This window comes from Dermacentor variabilis, chromosome 3 (assembly GCF_050947875.1).
Source record: "Dermacentor variabilis isolate Ectoservices chromosome 3, ASM5094787v1, whole genome shotgun sequence".
Classification (NCBI taxonomy): Eukaryota; Metazoa; Arthropoda; class Arachnida; order Ixodida; family Ixodidae; genus Dermacentor; species Dermacentor variabilis.
In genome coordinates, this window is record NC_134570.1 from 228,726,643 (window position 1) to 228,743,526 (window position 16,884).

The 16,884-nt window shown below is 48.2% G+C and overlaps 1 protein-coding gene across 1 annotated transcript in view; it reads right to left on the reverse strand.

Moving 5' to 3' along the window:
• Git (ARF GTPase-activating protein GIT1) overlaps positions 1-16,884 on the reverse strand; it is a 258,810-nt gene that overhangs the window by 156,901 nt on the left and 85,025 nt on the right. The window contains exon 8 of the mRNA XM_075686917.1: positions 2,689-2,734. Within this exon, the coding sequence (XP_075543032.1) occupies positions 2,689-2,734 (46 nt within the window). The remainder of the gene's footprint in view (positions 1-2,688; positions 2,735-16,884) is intronic.

Here is a 16,884-nt window from a genome sequence, read left to right on the forward strand (position 1 = left end):
TTGTGAACATCAGTTGCCTTCGGTCGCTTTTTGGTCGCGAGTCGCAAATGGTCGCGCGACCTCCTCAAGTCGCTGGTGTGAATGAGCCATTCATTTCCGGGTTCTCCTGTAGTCATGCACTCATGTAAGCATTTGCACTCACAAGCTCGTCCACCGTTGATTTGTCAAGAGCTTCTGGAAATTCTGACAGCTCGCTCCAAACTTCGGCAACAGCGGCAACGGCTTCGTCGCATTCATCAGAATTTACAGTCATCATCGAGCATGTGGAGGCCGGCACGTCTGAAGCAATTTCGGATGAGCCATACGTACATGGCCGTGCGTACGCATCGAGCACCACGGGCACTGGGTCGCGAGTTTGGCCGCTTTAGCCCTAATCTCCCACTTATTCTTCAAGATCGTGCTGAGAGTGGGCGGGCCAGGATCATTCTTTTGCGGGGGGGGGGGGGGGGGGGGGGTCAACGGCTTGTCCGAGGCAGCGCGGTCCTGGTAGGGAGAGTGGTTCGATTGAACCGCGCCGCCGGGCTTCCCTGCCACCACGAGGGAAAGCCAACTTCTGGGGGCACTTTTCTGCCGTTTGACATTATATATCTTTTTGTTCGATGTAAACGTAACTTTTGCTCTATATACTCATTGTGACTATATTGTGTCCAGAAATTGTTCGATATATAGAATAATTCGATGTAAATGGGTTCGATATAGTCGGGTTCGACTGTACAATGTAATGTGAAAGAAGGATGCCAGTAAAATGCTCTGAAATGTAATTTGTTATTGCACCAACTTTAAGACTTGAATAAAGCAATTTACCTCCAACAAACTTTTGCTTCTTCCCGGAGACTTCAAACAGCGCTCACGTGATGAAATTCCTTTTTTGACGAAAATACTTTGGTGAAGCCTTATTCATGTAATAGCCATCTAGCCGAAATTTTTTCAGGAAAATCAAAGATGGTAGCTTTGGGGGTCTGATACGTTTCGCATGGGATGACCCGTATCCGATCACAGTCTGCAGCAGAGAACAGAGGCGCATTTCGATTATGGCCCGTTAGAAACGTGCGATATGCTCCCGATGGCATCACGTGCTCTGAAACAGATAGACGAAGATGCTTATCGTAATAGGATTGGAGGTGACAGCTGTGAATGCCGCATACGACGACACCGGAGAAGGCTTGCTGGTACCAAAATGAGAACCTGAGTCCGCGCCGACATTCTCACTTGAGACTAGCGCATGAGTATTGTGGTGAAGCTGCTGCGACAGGCAGCTATACACTGTTTTCGATCATGCACACCTCGCACATTTTCTTGTTTATATGGGATTTAGTAACAGGAAAACGTATCATACGATCGCAGTTTGGCGACGTACTGAACGTTGGCACCAAAAAAATAATGTTTTCTGAGAGCTAACAAACCGGTGAGAAATGTGTGTAACTCTATTGGGTCATTTTTTGTGTCCTCGATTGCGAACGTTGGCCCTAGAAAAACGTACGTAACGGGAACATATCAATGAGGTTCTGCTGTACTATATCAGTTATCTGGCTCATAAGACCTCATCTGTGGTCTGGCTTTATGCTGATGATTGTTTTCTGTATAAGATTGTTTATTAATTACTTAATTAAATTTTAGAAGGAAAAAGTGGAACAACTGAATGTCTCTTCTCCTGTAAATGATAAGAAAAATCGCAGCCATTTACTAATAATCCAAATAAACAGTGAATAGGTTTTTCTTTCAAAAAGCTTCCTCCACATTGTGCATTCCTGCAGATTTGTTTGCTCACATAATTCATGGGGATTTGAAAGCTGGCATTCAGCATAATGAAGACATGGCCCAGGACAGTGTTAGGACCATGTCCTGATTCAATGAACAAGAAGTTAAAGAAGAACATGACGTGACACGGCGGAAGCAGAAATGAGTCAATGCATGTGACATAAAGCAATGAATGAATGAAGGAAGACCACATGGAGTTGAGTGTGCCAATCAGTATAAAATGATTAAAGAGAAAATCGTACATCCACCTGTTTGTAGCAATTGCTACAAAGGAAACCCTCCTGGTCAAAAATTCCTCCTGGTCAGGGACTCGAACCCGGAACCACTGCCTTTCTGGGGCAGCCGCTCTACCATGAGCTAACCTAGCCTGGTTAGCGCAGATGGTAGAGCGGCTGCCCCGGAAAGGCGGTGGTCCCGGGTTCAAGTCCCGGACCAGGACAAATTTTTCTTCAACGCTGAGGCTTTTCTTTTGAGGAACCCGTATGGGGTTTCCTTTGTAGCAATTGCTAAGAATTGGTGGATGTCTGATTTTCCCTTTATTCATTACTTCTCTCTACCTTGCTGGTTTCCGCAGAACTACATCAGTATAATATGTGTCAAAGCAGTTTTAAAGTCTATGGAATGGAACATTGGTGGGACTGTAAACCAAACGAACTCGTGGATACTACAGCACTTCATTTTTTCTATTGATCTATTGAACTTGTAGATTGTAATGCATGTTTAGCGTGCAACTTGTGCTTTCGGGTTTTCTTGGATGTAATTAGTTGGTTTTTCTGTTGTATTAACCTGTGTACCACTTTGAGCCTTGTTCCCACACAAAGGTCTAAAAGGTTCCTGTTTTGTGCGTTCAGCCTAAAGACCATCCATAGTTTAGGTCCAATGTTTTGGAGAGTCCTTGCTGCTCGAACACAGGCAGGAATGGCCACTCACCAGTCAGCCATCTCAGGCAGGATGAAGTGCTGCCCCAGGTGGTGTTCTGCACATGCATGGGAAAGCATCACGGCTCCCTTGACTTCTCAGTGTTTCGTTAAGACTCCTGTGGCTGTAAACTCTAAGAGTTCAGACAAAACTCAATCTAATGGAACTCCTTGTTGCATATGCAAATTCAAAATATTTGAGCACAAACTGAACACAGACTCCTAACTTTGAATATCAAATTAAACATCAACGAATGGTATTCATGTGCTGTTACATAGCCAGTTTCTTTAATGCAGCATGTTGGAACATCACAATTGTGCTGCCCACAGTAAAAAATACACCAGTAAGCCATTACAACAAAAAAACACAAGCCACACTTGTTTATTTGACACTCATTCATTACCAAAGTTGAGTCAAAATTGCACTGTAAGTGTGGTCTCGTCAACCCGTATATTATTATACCGCATCAAATGCCCCTTAAATCAGAGGCAGTTGACCCTCCGCCAGTTGTTCCTCAGTGTCGTCAAATGAGAGTGCCACTAGCACCTAAGGAAAACAAAGACCAGCAGGCATTTGCTGGCATTTATGTTGCTTCAAAAAGCCCGTGCTTACCGACTTTGTTTGTTTGCAGAACCACCATTTTAATTTGCATTTCCGGCACTTGACTTTGGGAAGCTGTTTACACATATTTATATTGGTAAGGAAACAGCAGAACAAAAAAGCTTAATTGTCATAAAGGCATATTAATTACAGCTGAAATTTGTAAAAGTTCATGCACAAGCAGACGTCCTCATCGGAGAGCTGGCCAGTGCTCTGTCCTTTCACTCTTCCCAATTTTTGTGTGCCAGTTTCCATCGTGTCTGCCCTCTAGATCGAGTAGAGGAAAGGAAAGCTCTTTCGGTGTTTCACTTGAGAGGCATGGCCACTCGGGATGGTGCTCTTTCAGAATGTTGCCCTGCACTGCATAGAGGCTATATTTGGTATTCATTCTTTTTTTCATAGCCTCCAGTGGCTCTACCTCACGTGCCAAGATACAGGGCACCTCGGTGCCTGCAGTACTTCGAAGCTCTAGACTTAAGAGCCCCTGAAAACTGAACCAATTAGTTCTGTTCCTATAGCTCCTCTGTTGTAATAACTATGCGTTTGTCATGCACGTCTTGCTTGGGGAGACTTGCCGATATTGCACAGGTCTGCACGTGCCAGGTATCGGTGTAACTGCTCGGCTTGGAGAAGTTTTGTTTATTTATTGTTTGTTTATTAATACTGTTAACCCCCAAAAGGTCAGGAATAAAGATATAACCAATGTTTACAATACAATGAAGAATCATACATGCCACAATGAAGACGATAATGATGATGATTGATGATGATAATTATCCTAATAATAATCCAAATACAGTTACACTCGTCGTGTTATTGAACTAGCAGATCAGAACACTTCTTGACCTAAATGAACGAGAACATGCCCCTCGTTTAGAAATGTAATTATTGAAGAAGAGCAAACCAGTGAATCGGGCAGCATGTTCCATTCCTTAATTATTCTAGGAGAATAGCAATATTTAAAAGTGTCATTTTGTGTTAATGGGGGCTTGATACACATGCTACGTCAATGTGGGAAGCATGCGTTGGGTGATAATTTGAAGATATTGGACCCGATAATTTTAAGAGGAAGCTTTAGCTCGGGCGCTCTTATCTAAATGCATGTAAAAGGAGAATGCATTTTTCTCGGCAACCACTGTACCAAACTTGGTGAGGTTTGTTGCATTTAAAAGGAAAACTTAAAATCCAGTGACTGTTTGTTTCAAATTGTCGATTTAGGTTGTAAATTTTTCATAAAAAATTGGCAAAATCACAAATTTTCAGAAAACGAAGCTATCAAGTTTAAAACTCTGTAACTCAGCAATGAAAAAGGATATCACAATAATGTGAATTGCATATAATAGTGCATGTAAAGCGGACAAAATTGGTATGTCACACATAAATCGTAAAAATTTTAGCAATATAGAAATACAGCTTTTGCAGAACCCTTGTGCACAACGTAACAAATTCACATAAGATATAAATTGACATGTTAAATTTGTCTGCTTTCAATGATCCTAGCGGATGCAGTTTACAGAACCGCGTTACCTGTTCTTGATGCAGAGCTATTAATTTGTAAGCTTCGTGCTTCTATTTTTTTCAGACTTGAGAATTTCGGAAAATCTTCTTCATAAAATTCAAGCCCTAAGTTGAAATTCTGCTTCCAACAGTCACTAGACTTTACCTTTCGCTCTCAAATGCAACAAATTTTATTAAGATCAGCCTAAGGGTTATCGCGGAAAAATGTTTTTGCATTTTACATGTATTTGAATAGGCTGCTTCGGAGTTGGGCCCGAGCTAAAGCTTCCGCTTAAGTTTATTATGAATGATGAGGTCAGTCAGTCAAGAACTTTATTGAGGTACTGAGGAGTTTCAAGCCGTTGGAGATCCCACGCGGGGAACTGCTCCGGTCAAAACCGTAGGTGACGCCCAAGTTGGGACGGGAACGTGGTGACGCTCCACCAGTTCTTGGGCCCTCTGGACGGCCCAAGAACTGGGCCCTGATATTTGTGTGTCTGTGTCATCTCCTGATCCTGCTGTTCTGGTCAGTCACATAGCTTTTGCTGTATGCCGTGCAAGGATGCTTACGTTCTGCATGAAGAATGGACATGTTCCTCAAGACGTGGCAAGTCTCTTCGGGAACGTCAGGCCTTCCATCGGTCACTTGCGGCGAATGTGTCGGATTCTTCGTTCTGAAATTTGGCGGCTGGTACGCCTTCTGTACGACTGGTTGAGAGCTGTCTGCTACTCGCGCGATGCGCCTATTGTGGCCGAGAAGAAGTTTCGTTTCTACAGACGTCTATCAACTCAGACTACAGAATTCTGGTGGACACCAGCTGCTGCTACTCCTCCGGTCCAGACTCCCGCGCAGAAAGGAAAAGACGCAACCTGTCACCGCTGGTTTCCAGGTACTCGGTGACGTCAGGCTTCCTGACGAAGTTGCTGCATTGTTAAAGAATGGGCCGAAGTATAGCACGGAACCAAGAATTCCTGCACATGAGCTACTGGCTTTGAACAGGCGCATCGCAAGGAAAGCAGAACTAGAGGACCAGGAGCGGTGCCTCCTCGATGGGGTGGACTGCCTTCGTAGGACCGCTACTGGGAGCGCGCCACCTTCAACAGCTGTGATCTGGACAGTATCTGAGCTGGACAGTATCTTTCTTTAGAGACAATGAACTTCAGCTGTTACTGAGTGACAAAGAGGGCGGTTTTGTGATAGCTCCGTCTGCTGTCTTCAACAAAAAAGCCATTGAGGCTGTCAACAAGAACTTCATTCTGGCAAACGAGAAAGCTCAGAAGGTAAAACGCAAAGCCATTTCTTTGTTGGAAAATATAGGCCTCACCAAGCTTGTGAAAGATGTAAAACAATGTAAGGTGCTTGCTCTAGATTTTTTTTTTTCACTGCAAAAACGCACAAACCGGATGTGCCTTTCCGTACAATAGTCAGTGAAAACAACTGTTGGCAGGTTTTGGTTAGCCGCTTTTTGCAAAAACAGTTGAAGCATTTAACTATTGATGATCTTTATGGAATAAAAGATTCTTTTGATGTTGTTTCTTTTCAGGAAGACAACCATTCAGTAGCCGACATTTTTTCTGTTGACGTCGAAGATCTTTACTATTCAATACCGCATGATGAGCTATTTCGCAGTGTGATGACGTGCATCGAAGAAAGTGGCGAGGTAGATTTTCGCAATGCGACCGGGTTGTCTTCCGAAAGTTTCGTGTCCCTTCTTGAATCTTATTTAAGTGCAACTTTTATCCGGTTCGAAAATAACCTTTTTATCCAGAAAAGTGTGTGTATTGGTTCATGTGTGGCGCCTGCTCTTTGTAATGGGCCGCGTACTGGGCCGCGTCCACAAATGCGGTGGCTTCACGATCCGTGTCGATGCGGTCGAGAATCGCGCGGGCGCCGGCCTGGCACCTACCCACGTTGTGTTGTGGGTGGACGTTTCTGGGAAACGGTGAGACTTTGTAGTTGTCTCTAATTTCGCTTGGTAGGGTAACTGCGTGCTCGAGATAGAGAGAAGGGGAGACATTGGCTTCATTTAGGATTAGTCTACCGGCTTTGGACAAGGATAGGTGGAGTATTTGCGCCATAGTCTGGGCCTCGATCACTTTGTCGATGTTGTTGTGCATGCCTAGCTGATAAACCTTTGCTGTACTTGCTCTTTGTGGAATGCCCAAGACCTGTTTGATGCTCTTGCGCATGAGTGTGTTTAGTTTCGTCTTTCTTATTTTCGTCCAGTTGTGGGCAGAGGCGACATAATTAATGTGGCTCATAAGAAACGCATGGTATATGCGCAGAAGGTTATCTTAGCAGAGACCCTTCCTGCACCCCGAGACTCTGTGGATCAGTCTGATCATGTTTTCAGTTTTGGCGGTTAACTGTTTGATTGTGTGTCCGTGGCATCTGGTGGCTTCGATTAGGAGCCCAAGAATGCGTATGTGGATGACTCGCGGCATCTGTTGTCTGTCTCTTGTGTGTAGTGCGATCGGAAGTTCGCCTAGAGGAGTTAAGTAGCGGACTCCTTGGCAAGACTTGCGAAATAGTAAGAGTTCCGATTTCTTGGAGGATAGTTTCATTCCTGTGTCTAGTAGGAACTCTTCCCTGGCGTCTAGGGTAGACTGTAATGCCAGCTCCATGTCTGCCAGGGAGCCTCCCGGGCTCCAGATGGTAATGTAATCTGCGTATAGAGCGCAGTTTACGTTTGAGATGTTTCGTACTTAGTCTGCGAGTCTCTTCATCACTATATTAAATAGTAATAGAGAGATGACTGAGCATTGCGGTGTTCCAACGGAGCCCAGCGTGTAGGGGTCAAACTTAAGTTGTGAGACTCGCAGTAGGGCTCCTCTGTCTTTTAGGAAGAAGCGTACGTACTCCTAAAACCTCTGACCGAGGCCAAGGCCTGCCACAGATTCCAGTACGAAGCAGTGCGAGATGGTGACGAATACTTTCGTGAGATCGAGGGCGAGGATGCCCCGAACGTCTCTTGTTTTAACATCGAAGATCTGTCTCTTTAAGAGTAACATGACATGTTGGGTGGATAGGCGGGGCCAAAACCCTACCATGTTGTGTGGGGGGAGTTCGTGTTCCTCAATGTAGCGTGACACTCGGTTTTGAATGACGTGCTCAGCTACTTTACCCACGCATGAAGTAAGGGAGATGGGGCGTAAATTGTCGAGGTTAAGTGGTTTGCCAGGTTTTGGGATGAGGACCATCGTGGCAGTGTACCATTGCGTTGGTACCTCTCCTGTTTCCCATACGTGGTTGATGTCTTTTGTGAATAATGTAATGGCTTGGTCGTCTAAGTTACGTAACAGTCGGTCGGTTACCCTGTCGGGTCCTGAAGCCGACCTGCTCTTTTAGTTGTGTAGCGCCTCTCGGACTTCTGCTTCCGTGAAGGCAGCGTCTAGTTCGGAAGTGGTTTTGCACTTTATGCTCGGGTAATCGTTGGGGTGAGCATTGCCTAGCGGAATGTATCGTTTGGTAATTTCTTCCAGGAAGGACTCTTCCGTTCCCCCTTTCTCTTCATGTGAGTGTAGAAGTTGGTCTAGCACGTGGCTTTGATTATCATTCGTTTGGCTGTCATCTAACATGCGTTTCGGGGAGTTCCACTTACCTGCTGTCTGCATGCGGCCATCGACTGCCGAACAGAGTTCGTGCCATCGTAGTCTTGTGAGCTCCGTGCAGTATTGGTCTATGTCTCGGTTGAGGATCGCGATGCATTTGCACAGGCGTCTGTTGAGACGTTGCTTTCTCCATCGTGCAAGTATCGAAGCCTTGGCCTCGAGTTAGTGTGCAAGGTGAGCATCAAACCTTGGGACCTCCAGTTCCGTGTGTATGGTTTTCGTGGCTCTGGTTACGTCGCCCTTTATCACAGAGAGGAGTTCCGCGACGAAGTCGTACATGTTTGTATCTCCCTTCCGCAACTTACGGAAGGTATCCCAGTCTGTGCGTATGATGAAGTGATCACTGCCCAGGTTCTCTTGCGTGTTCGTCCATGTGTAGTTTGCAACATTTCGAAATAATGTGAGGCCCGGCGTAGTATCGAGCCGCTGTCGACGTACCCAGTCTGGTGGGAAACCTGTGGTCTGTCACCAGGGTGAGGAACAAGTCGTCTATTGCCTGCGAGAGGTTGTTGCCACTAGGCTTGATTGTGGGGTAACCCCACAACGGGTGGGGGGCATTGAAGTCACCTGTGATAATGATCGGTGAGCTTCGTGCCAATGATGTGGCTTTAGTAAGGATCACGTGGAAGGATTGGTGGTAGTGCGCAGGGGAGCTGTAGACGTTTAGTACAAAAACACTTTGTTTTAAGAGTCGGTTAGGTACGAGCTCAATTAGAATCTCCTTGATGCGACTCTTTTTTGGTAGGACATCGTGAATGTGCGCGAATTTTCTATTGACGAGCGTGGCGATGCCTCTCCTGGCGTCCCCTCCTCTTTGGGAGACAGTGCTGTATCCTGAGAGCGTAAGGGTTTCGCATAGGGTTTCCTGTAATAGTATTACGTGTGGCTTTTTGGGTTAAACTTTCATGTACTGTTGCAGCGAGGATTTGCGTTTCGCATAGCTAGCACAATTCCACTGCCAAATTTCTAAAGTATTCTATGTCGTGTTAGCCATGATGGTTTTGCGAGGAATTTATAGGTGCCGAAGGGTGTGTCGTCATGTCCATCTGTTGTGGCTGACTAGCTTTGTTTTTAATTTTTATAGCGACTTTGTTTTCGTTGGGTACGAATTCGCTAGGGTACGAATACTTTCTAGGTTCGCTCGAGTGAGGTGCAGAATTTCACCTAGGATGTCTTGCTGTGCATTACTCTCTTCTTCCGTCTCTGGGAGTGGAGGGGGTTTGCGTTTGGCTGTGCTTACTTTTACGTTTGTCTCTTGGGGTGGTGCTTGTTTGGAATCTTTAAGGTTTTGAATCTGCTGTTTCGCGTCATTAAGCTGCGCTGTAAGCACTTGTATGGTGGCTCGGAGACTCGCTAGTTCCTGTCGTAGGACTGTGACTATCTCACTCTCATGCTCGGGCAATGAAGACCGCGTTACCTGTTTGGTAGATGAGGCGTTCCGTTGCTGCTGCTGGTGTTGTTTCCCTCGTACTCGGTCGGCCCACGTCAGTTCGGTGTGGCCGGATATAGGGCGCCCCCTGAAGCGGGAGCGGCTGCTGCGGACGGCACTGCGGCACTTGGGTGTCGGCGTGACTGAGCGACTCCTTGTTGTCACTTTGGAAATTCCTGAGGTGGCGCTTGAATCACGGTGACTGGCGCCGCTCAGTTCTTGGGAGCGGCCGCGGCCGCGTTGGTTGCGTCTGTGGCAGCGTTTCTGTTGCACAATGTAAGGGACTTGAAACTTGCGTTTGCAGTTTTTGTCGGCGGTGAGGTGTGGTCCGCCGCACAGGGTGCAGTGAGAAGTACACTAGTGATCTGGTGGTGTTTTGAGGCCCCACTTTCGCCACCACATGGTGCTGGGGTTAGGGCAGACATCCGAGCATTGACCGATGTCACAGTTGTAGCAAACTTCCGTGTGTCTGCAAAAGAGCGTGCATCGAACAATGCTTGCTCCGCAGTAGATGTAACTTGGTATTACTTGCATTCTTTGGAAAAGGATTGTCACGGCTGTGGTGTTCTTGATTCTCTTCACCTCCAAGGCGTTGGGGTTGCGTTTTGTGACGATCAGTTCTTGGAGTTGGGAGTCGTTGAGCTCGAGGTCGATTCCTCGGACTATGCCTTTGCAGGTGTAGGGTGGGGCAGGGCAGGGTGGGGCAGGGCATACCGGGACCCGATACGTGGTGTCCTTCATGCGAATCTGTTGCAACGTGGCGTATGCTCTCACGTTACGTTCGCTGGGGGTGCAGATGATGAAAATATTCTGAGTTATGTTGGGGCATATGGAGTCTTTCGTGAGGTCTTGAGGAGCCATGGCTGCCGCCATTGCCAGGGCTTGCTCAACCTGCACTGGTGTGGATTTGGGTACGTTGAGGCCGTCTCGGGGTCTCACAATGATACGGAGCATGTCCCTCAGTAGCTGAGGAAGTTTCGAGGTAGTGACGAGGCGCTGGTATGCGCTGTTCAATCCGGTGGTGCGATCGCCGTCCCTTCGTCTGCCACGTGTACTTGACGAACTTGCTCCTTTGGGTTGACTGGCCTTGCCCTTGTGTGGTTTGCGGTTATATGCCGCGATCCAGTCCGGGTCATTCGCGTCTTCCGGCGATATCGTCTCACCGGTGACGATTTCCATGGTGGTAGTGAGTGACTTGCGGTGTTAGCCCTAGGCCTACCCGCCTTTGCACGCCGAAGTTGAAAATTCGAATGCAGAAAATATTGAGAAAGGGTCCACCCACCGAAATAAATCCGGTATCCACAGAATCCGCGTAACTTGCTGCTTTCCTTCGTATGTGATTCTTTCGATTTGGGGTGAATAACCTCGTGAAATCATTGATGATATTGGGAGCTGATGTTTGCTCGTCCGCACTAGTCGGTGCCCCACTCTGAATGATGAGGAAGATAAATTTTAATCTGTCCATTGTGGCCGAGGTTGAAAATTTGAATACAGAAAATGTTAAGAAAGGGTCCACCCACCGAAATAAATCCGGTATCCACAGAATCCGCGTAACTTGCTGCTTTCGTTCGTATGCGATTCACTTCGATTTGGGGTGAATAACCACGTGAAATCATTGATGATATTGCCACATGGTGTGGCACAGCAAGGGGACTGAAGAAGAAGAGAAGGAGGTTTGTCTCAGCATCGTGCGTCAACAGTTATGTTTCGTGAACTACAAACGCCCGGATCCCCATTCAGCGTGTATACTTCAGCAGGGTACACGCGACAATTTGGTGGAGCTTCCTGGGTACACCCAACTTATGCAGGAGACCCCACTGGGCAGTTAGAACCTCGCACAATTGGAGTTGACTCCAGTTCACCGCACAAGCCGGCGAATCCGAGGCCTCGCCCCAGAATTTGGAAACCTCCAGGAAAAAGTGATGACTACGACCACTGCGACTTCTACGGAAAGGGTGACACCGACTTACCTAACGCTGCTGAACTCGCAAGTGCCAACAGCTTTTCATGGCGACACATTTGAAAATGTGGAAGACTGGCTGGCGGAGTTCGAGCACGTGGCTGCGTTTAACGAGTGGGACAACAACGCCAAACTCAGAAACGGCTACTTCAGCCTCCAGGATGGTGCTCGCAAGTGGTTTATGAACCGCAAAAGTGCCCTGTCATCCTGGCCTAATTCCAGCGCAAGCTACAGGAGACTTACTCCAGCCCCGATCGCCAGAAAAAAAATGGAGCGAGCCCTTCAGTCACGTGTACAAAAGCCCAACGAGAGTGTCACAATGTACGTGAAGGACATGACGCGTCTCTTTCAGTGTGCCGATCCGAGCATGGCGGAAGAGAAGAAGGTGCGTCATCTGATGAGAGGCGTAAAGGAACAGCTCTTTGGAGGTCTTGTTCGGAATACGCCCAAGACTGTCGTGGAGTTCCTCACCAAAGCCACCGCAATGGAGAAGACGCTTCAGCAACGGTCAAACATGTACAACCGACAAGTAAATTTCGCCTGCACTCCTGATACGCCGTTAGGCTTCGGGTGCGACGTCGTCTTGCTTTGCGAGCTGATTCGCTCAGTGGTTAGTGACGAGCTGCAGAAGCACCACGGTACGTCGCTACCACCAGTCAGCTCCCTTGCCAGCGTCGTACACAACAAAGTACAGCAGGCACTGCAGGCATCTCTTGAAGCGCCACCTCTACGAAGTGAGTCCCGGCGCAAGACTTATGCAGAAACATTACTGAGCCCCGCCCAAGCTTTCACACCTACTTATGTTGCGTCGCCAGTCGCATTGCAATCGACGCAAGCCGCTCCGACAACTCCGCTACCGTACTTCGACGACCGCCGAACACCCACAAGGAAATCAGAGGTTTGGCGAGCACCCGATCGATGGCCGCTATGCTACCACTATGGCAGCTGGTCATGTGTGTCGGGAGTGCCCCTATCGACGACTAGGACTGTGGGGTTTTTCGATCGATTCGCCTCGACCTAGGTTTGGCCAGAGGCCTCCCGACATCGCAGAATTCATCGAACAGCAGTGCAGGCCGGGCGCATCGCAGCGGCAGTAACGCTCACCCTCACCACGGCGATATTTCTCTGCTCGTGATACCACCTCGAGGACGACGCAAGGGAGATCACCAAGTCCACGCCGGGAAAACTGACGTCAGCGACCTTCCGAGGTGGGGCCACTGATACTTGATGCACTGAAGACCTCGCATCGTGCCAACCGCAATACAACGAAAACACGACAACGCCAGAACCAGTTCCCGCAAACAAGATTTCACTGGACATACCTGTGTTGATCGACGGCAGAAAAATGAGTGCACTTGCAGATACCGGCGCCGATCATTCTATTCTTAGTGGCAAACTGGCGAGTGTTCTGAAAAAAGTTACGTTGCCCAGGAACGGGGCACCAGTTCATACGGCAGGTGGCCACGTCGTCACACCACTTGGCTTATGCACGGCGAGAGTAGAAATTCATGGTGCTGCTTTTCTCGCCACTTGTCTGGTTCTACGCGAGTGTTCCCGCGATTTAATTCTCGGGATGGACTTTCTCCGCGAATATGGCGCCATTATTGACCTCCGCGAGCGCTGTATCACTTTCTCGATGCAAAGGGCAACAACACAGACTAACACCGTTGGACACAGATCCGCACTTCGCGTTTCGGACGACAGCATCACGATACCGCCGCGTGCGAGTGTTATGGTTCCGGTCAAGTGCGACGAGCTACAAGACGGTGAAGCCATTGTAGAAGGCAACATTTCTATGTTGCTGACTCAAGGTATTTGTGTAGCACGAAGCCTTGTGGAACTTCGTGATAGCCAGACAGCGGTCCTCATTACCAACTTTACCTTTGAGCATCGGCACATTTTTCGTGGCACTGCCAACGCCTACGCCGAACCATCAACGGACATCATCAAGTGCTTTCCTTCTGAAGTGGACACAGATGACGGTTTGCTCAGAGACATCGATGTAAACTCCAAGCTTACGGACGACCAAAAGAGCACACTGCAGGAGCTCTTGAACGAATTCCGCGCGTGCTTCGCTCCGTATTCTAAGGTGGGCTAAACACCAATCACGAAGCACCGAATAATGACATCCACCGACACACGCCTCATCAAACAACAGCCTTATCGTATCTCACCGAAAAAACGTGCGGCAATTCAAGCCCAAGTCAAGGAGATGCTAGATGGTGGTGTCATTCAGCCTTCGCACAGTCCGTGGTCGTCCCCGGTCGTTCTGGTCAAGAAAAAAGACGGAACGCTTCATTTCTGTGTTGATTATTGACGCCTCAACGATGTCACCAAGGAGGATGTGTACCCACTACTACGTATCGATGACTCTTTAGACAGGTTGCGGCGAGCTAAGTATTTTTCGTCTCTTGATCTAAAAAGCAGTTACTGGCAAATTGACGTAGATGAACAAGACCGCAAAAAAAACTGCTTTCGTCACTCCAGATGGCCTTTACGAATTCAGGGTACTTCCTTTCAGGCTCTGTTCGGCGCCAGCAACTTTCCAGTGAATGATGGACACCGTTCTCGCTGGTCTGAAGTGGTAAAGCTGCCTCGTCTACCTCGACGACGTGGTTGTTTTTTCAGCGACATTTGACGACCACCTGAAACGACTGCAGCAAGTTCTCGAAGCCATCCGATCGGCTAATCTCACCCTTAAGCCTCAGAAGTGCCATTTCAGCTACAAGGAGCTCACGTTTCTGGGACACGTGGTCAGCGTGGAAGGAGTTAGCCCGGATCCCGCGAAAACTAACTGCCGCTGTAGCCACGTTTTCCTCACCGACCGACAAGAAAGGTGTCCGACGCTTCCTGGGCCTTTGTGCATACTACCGGCGTTTCATAGAAAATTTTTCGAAGAAGGCGGAGCCACTGACTCGACTCACGAGGGACGATGTATTGTTCGTCTGGGCCTCAGAGCAAGAGACTGCTTTCACTGAGCTTTGACAGCGTCTAGTGTCAGCACCAGTTTTGGCCCACTTTGACGAGGAGGCGGACATGGAAGTTCATACAGACGCCAGTAACGTTGGTCTTGGTGCGGTGCTTGTACAATGGCAGGAAAGTATTGAAAGAGTGATCGCCTATGCAAGTTGCACACTATCGCGTGCAGAGACCAACTACACCACTATGGAGAAAAAGTGTCTTGCCGTCGTATGGGCGCTGGCCAAATTTCGACCTTACCTCTATGGCCACCCATTCAATGTTGCGACCGATCATCAGTCGTTATGCTGGCTTGCAAATCTGCGGGACCCTTCTGGACTACTGGCCCAGTGGAGTCTACGTTTGCAGGAGTACGACGTGACCATCGTACAAGTCGGGCCGCATACACGAAGACTCTGACGCACTCTCACACGCCCCTATCGACACTACCGACCAAGACATTGAGGACGACAGCGTTTTCCTTGGGGCCGTAAGCATTACTGATTTGTCCACCCGGCAGCGCGCAGATGACACACTACGCCCTATATTCGAACGTCTGGAAGGACGAAACCCATCAATACCCCGGCACATTGCTCGAGGATTGTCGTCTTTTTGTTTACGACATGGCGTCTTGTATAAGAAGAACTCTGTGGCCACCAACAAGACATACCTTTTGGTTGTTCCAGCAGGCCTCCATGCCGAAGTTTTATTCGCCTGTCATTACGAGCCTCCGTCTGGCCATTTGGGCTTTACGCAAACGCTTGATAGAGTGCGCAAATCCTACTACTGGCCGAAACTTGCCGAGTGTGTTAAGCGGTACGTCCAAGGCTGCCGTGAATGCCAGCGCCGAAGGTCCCCAGCTGTGAAGCCTGCGGGATTGCTGAATCTGATTGACCCACCTGGCAAACCTTTCCACCAGGTCGGCATGGATCTTCTGGGCCCGTTTCCACTGTCATCTTCTGGCAACAGGTGGATAATCATCGCCACAGACTATTTAACGGGGTATGCTGAGACAAAGGCGTTGCCTAGAGGCACAGCTTCCGAGGTTGCCCAGCTTTTCCATACAGAGCATCGTCCTATGGCATGGCGCCCCATCGCACGTCATCACAGACCGAGGCAAAGCCTTTACAGCGCAGCTCATTCAAGACGTTTTTAAACTCAGCTGCACAACCCATCAAAGGACAACTGCCTATCATTCGCAGACAAACGGCTTGACCAAACGACTAAACAAAACGATGACTGACATGCTGTCTATGTACGTAGACGTACAGCAGAAGACGTGGGACGAGATACTCCCATACGTAACGTTTGCCTATAACACTAGTACGCAAGAAACAACACGCTTCACCCCGTTTTACCTTGTTCACGGCCGTGAAGTGCAGACTATGTTAGAAGCAATGCTGCCGTGCGACAACATCGATCACCTCGATCTCGCCCAAGATGCCGAACTCTTCGTGCAACGCGTGGAAGAAGCCCGTCAGCTTGCCCAAGTGCACGTAAAGCAACAACAGAGCATCGATGCCCAATGTTGCAATCTCCACCATCGACAAGTCGAGTTCCAACCTGGCGATAAAGTTTTTGTCTGGACTCCCGTGCGCCAAAAAGGACTATCCGAGAAGCTTTTGAATCGCTACTTCGGACCTTACAAAGTGTTGCAGCGAATTAGTGACGTGAATTACGAAGTCCTTCCTGATGGAAGCCAACCTCCTCGACGTCGACAACCGCAATCTGAGATTGTGCACGTTATGCAGTTGAAACAGTACTATACCCCGTAAAATTCTACGTTTTCAGCCGCTTAGGTTAGTTTTTGTTGTTGCTCACCCCTCAGTGCCTTGTGACTACATCGCACACCACAGTGATTGTGACTATAGCCTATGTGTTCGTCCTAGGCCATCTCAGCGCTCTCACATCAAGCCTATGTATGTTTTCATTCTTTTGTTGTTGTTTGTTTTTTTAAGAGGAAGTAGTGCCACATGTTGTGGCACAGCAAGGGGACTGAAGAAGAGAACGAGGTTCGTCTCGGCATAGTGCGTCAACGGTTACGTTTCGTGAACTATAAACGCCTGAATCCCCATTTAGCGTGTATACTTCAGCAGGGTACACACGACAATATCGGGAGCTGATGTTTGCTCGTCCGCACTAGTCGGCGCCC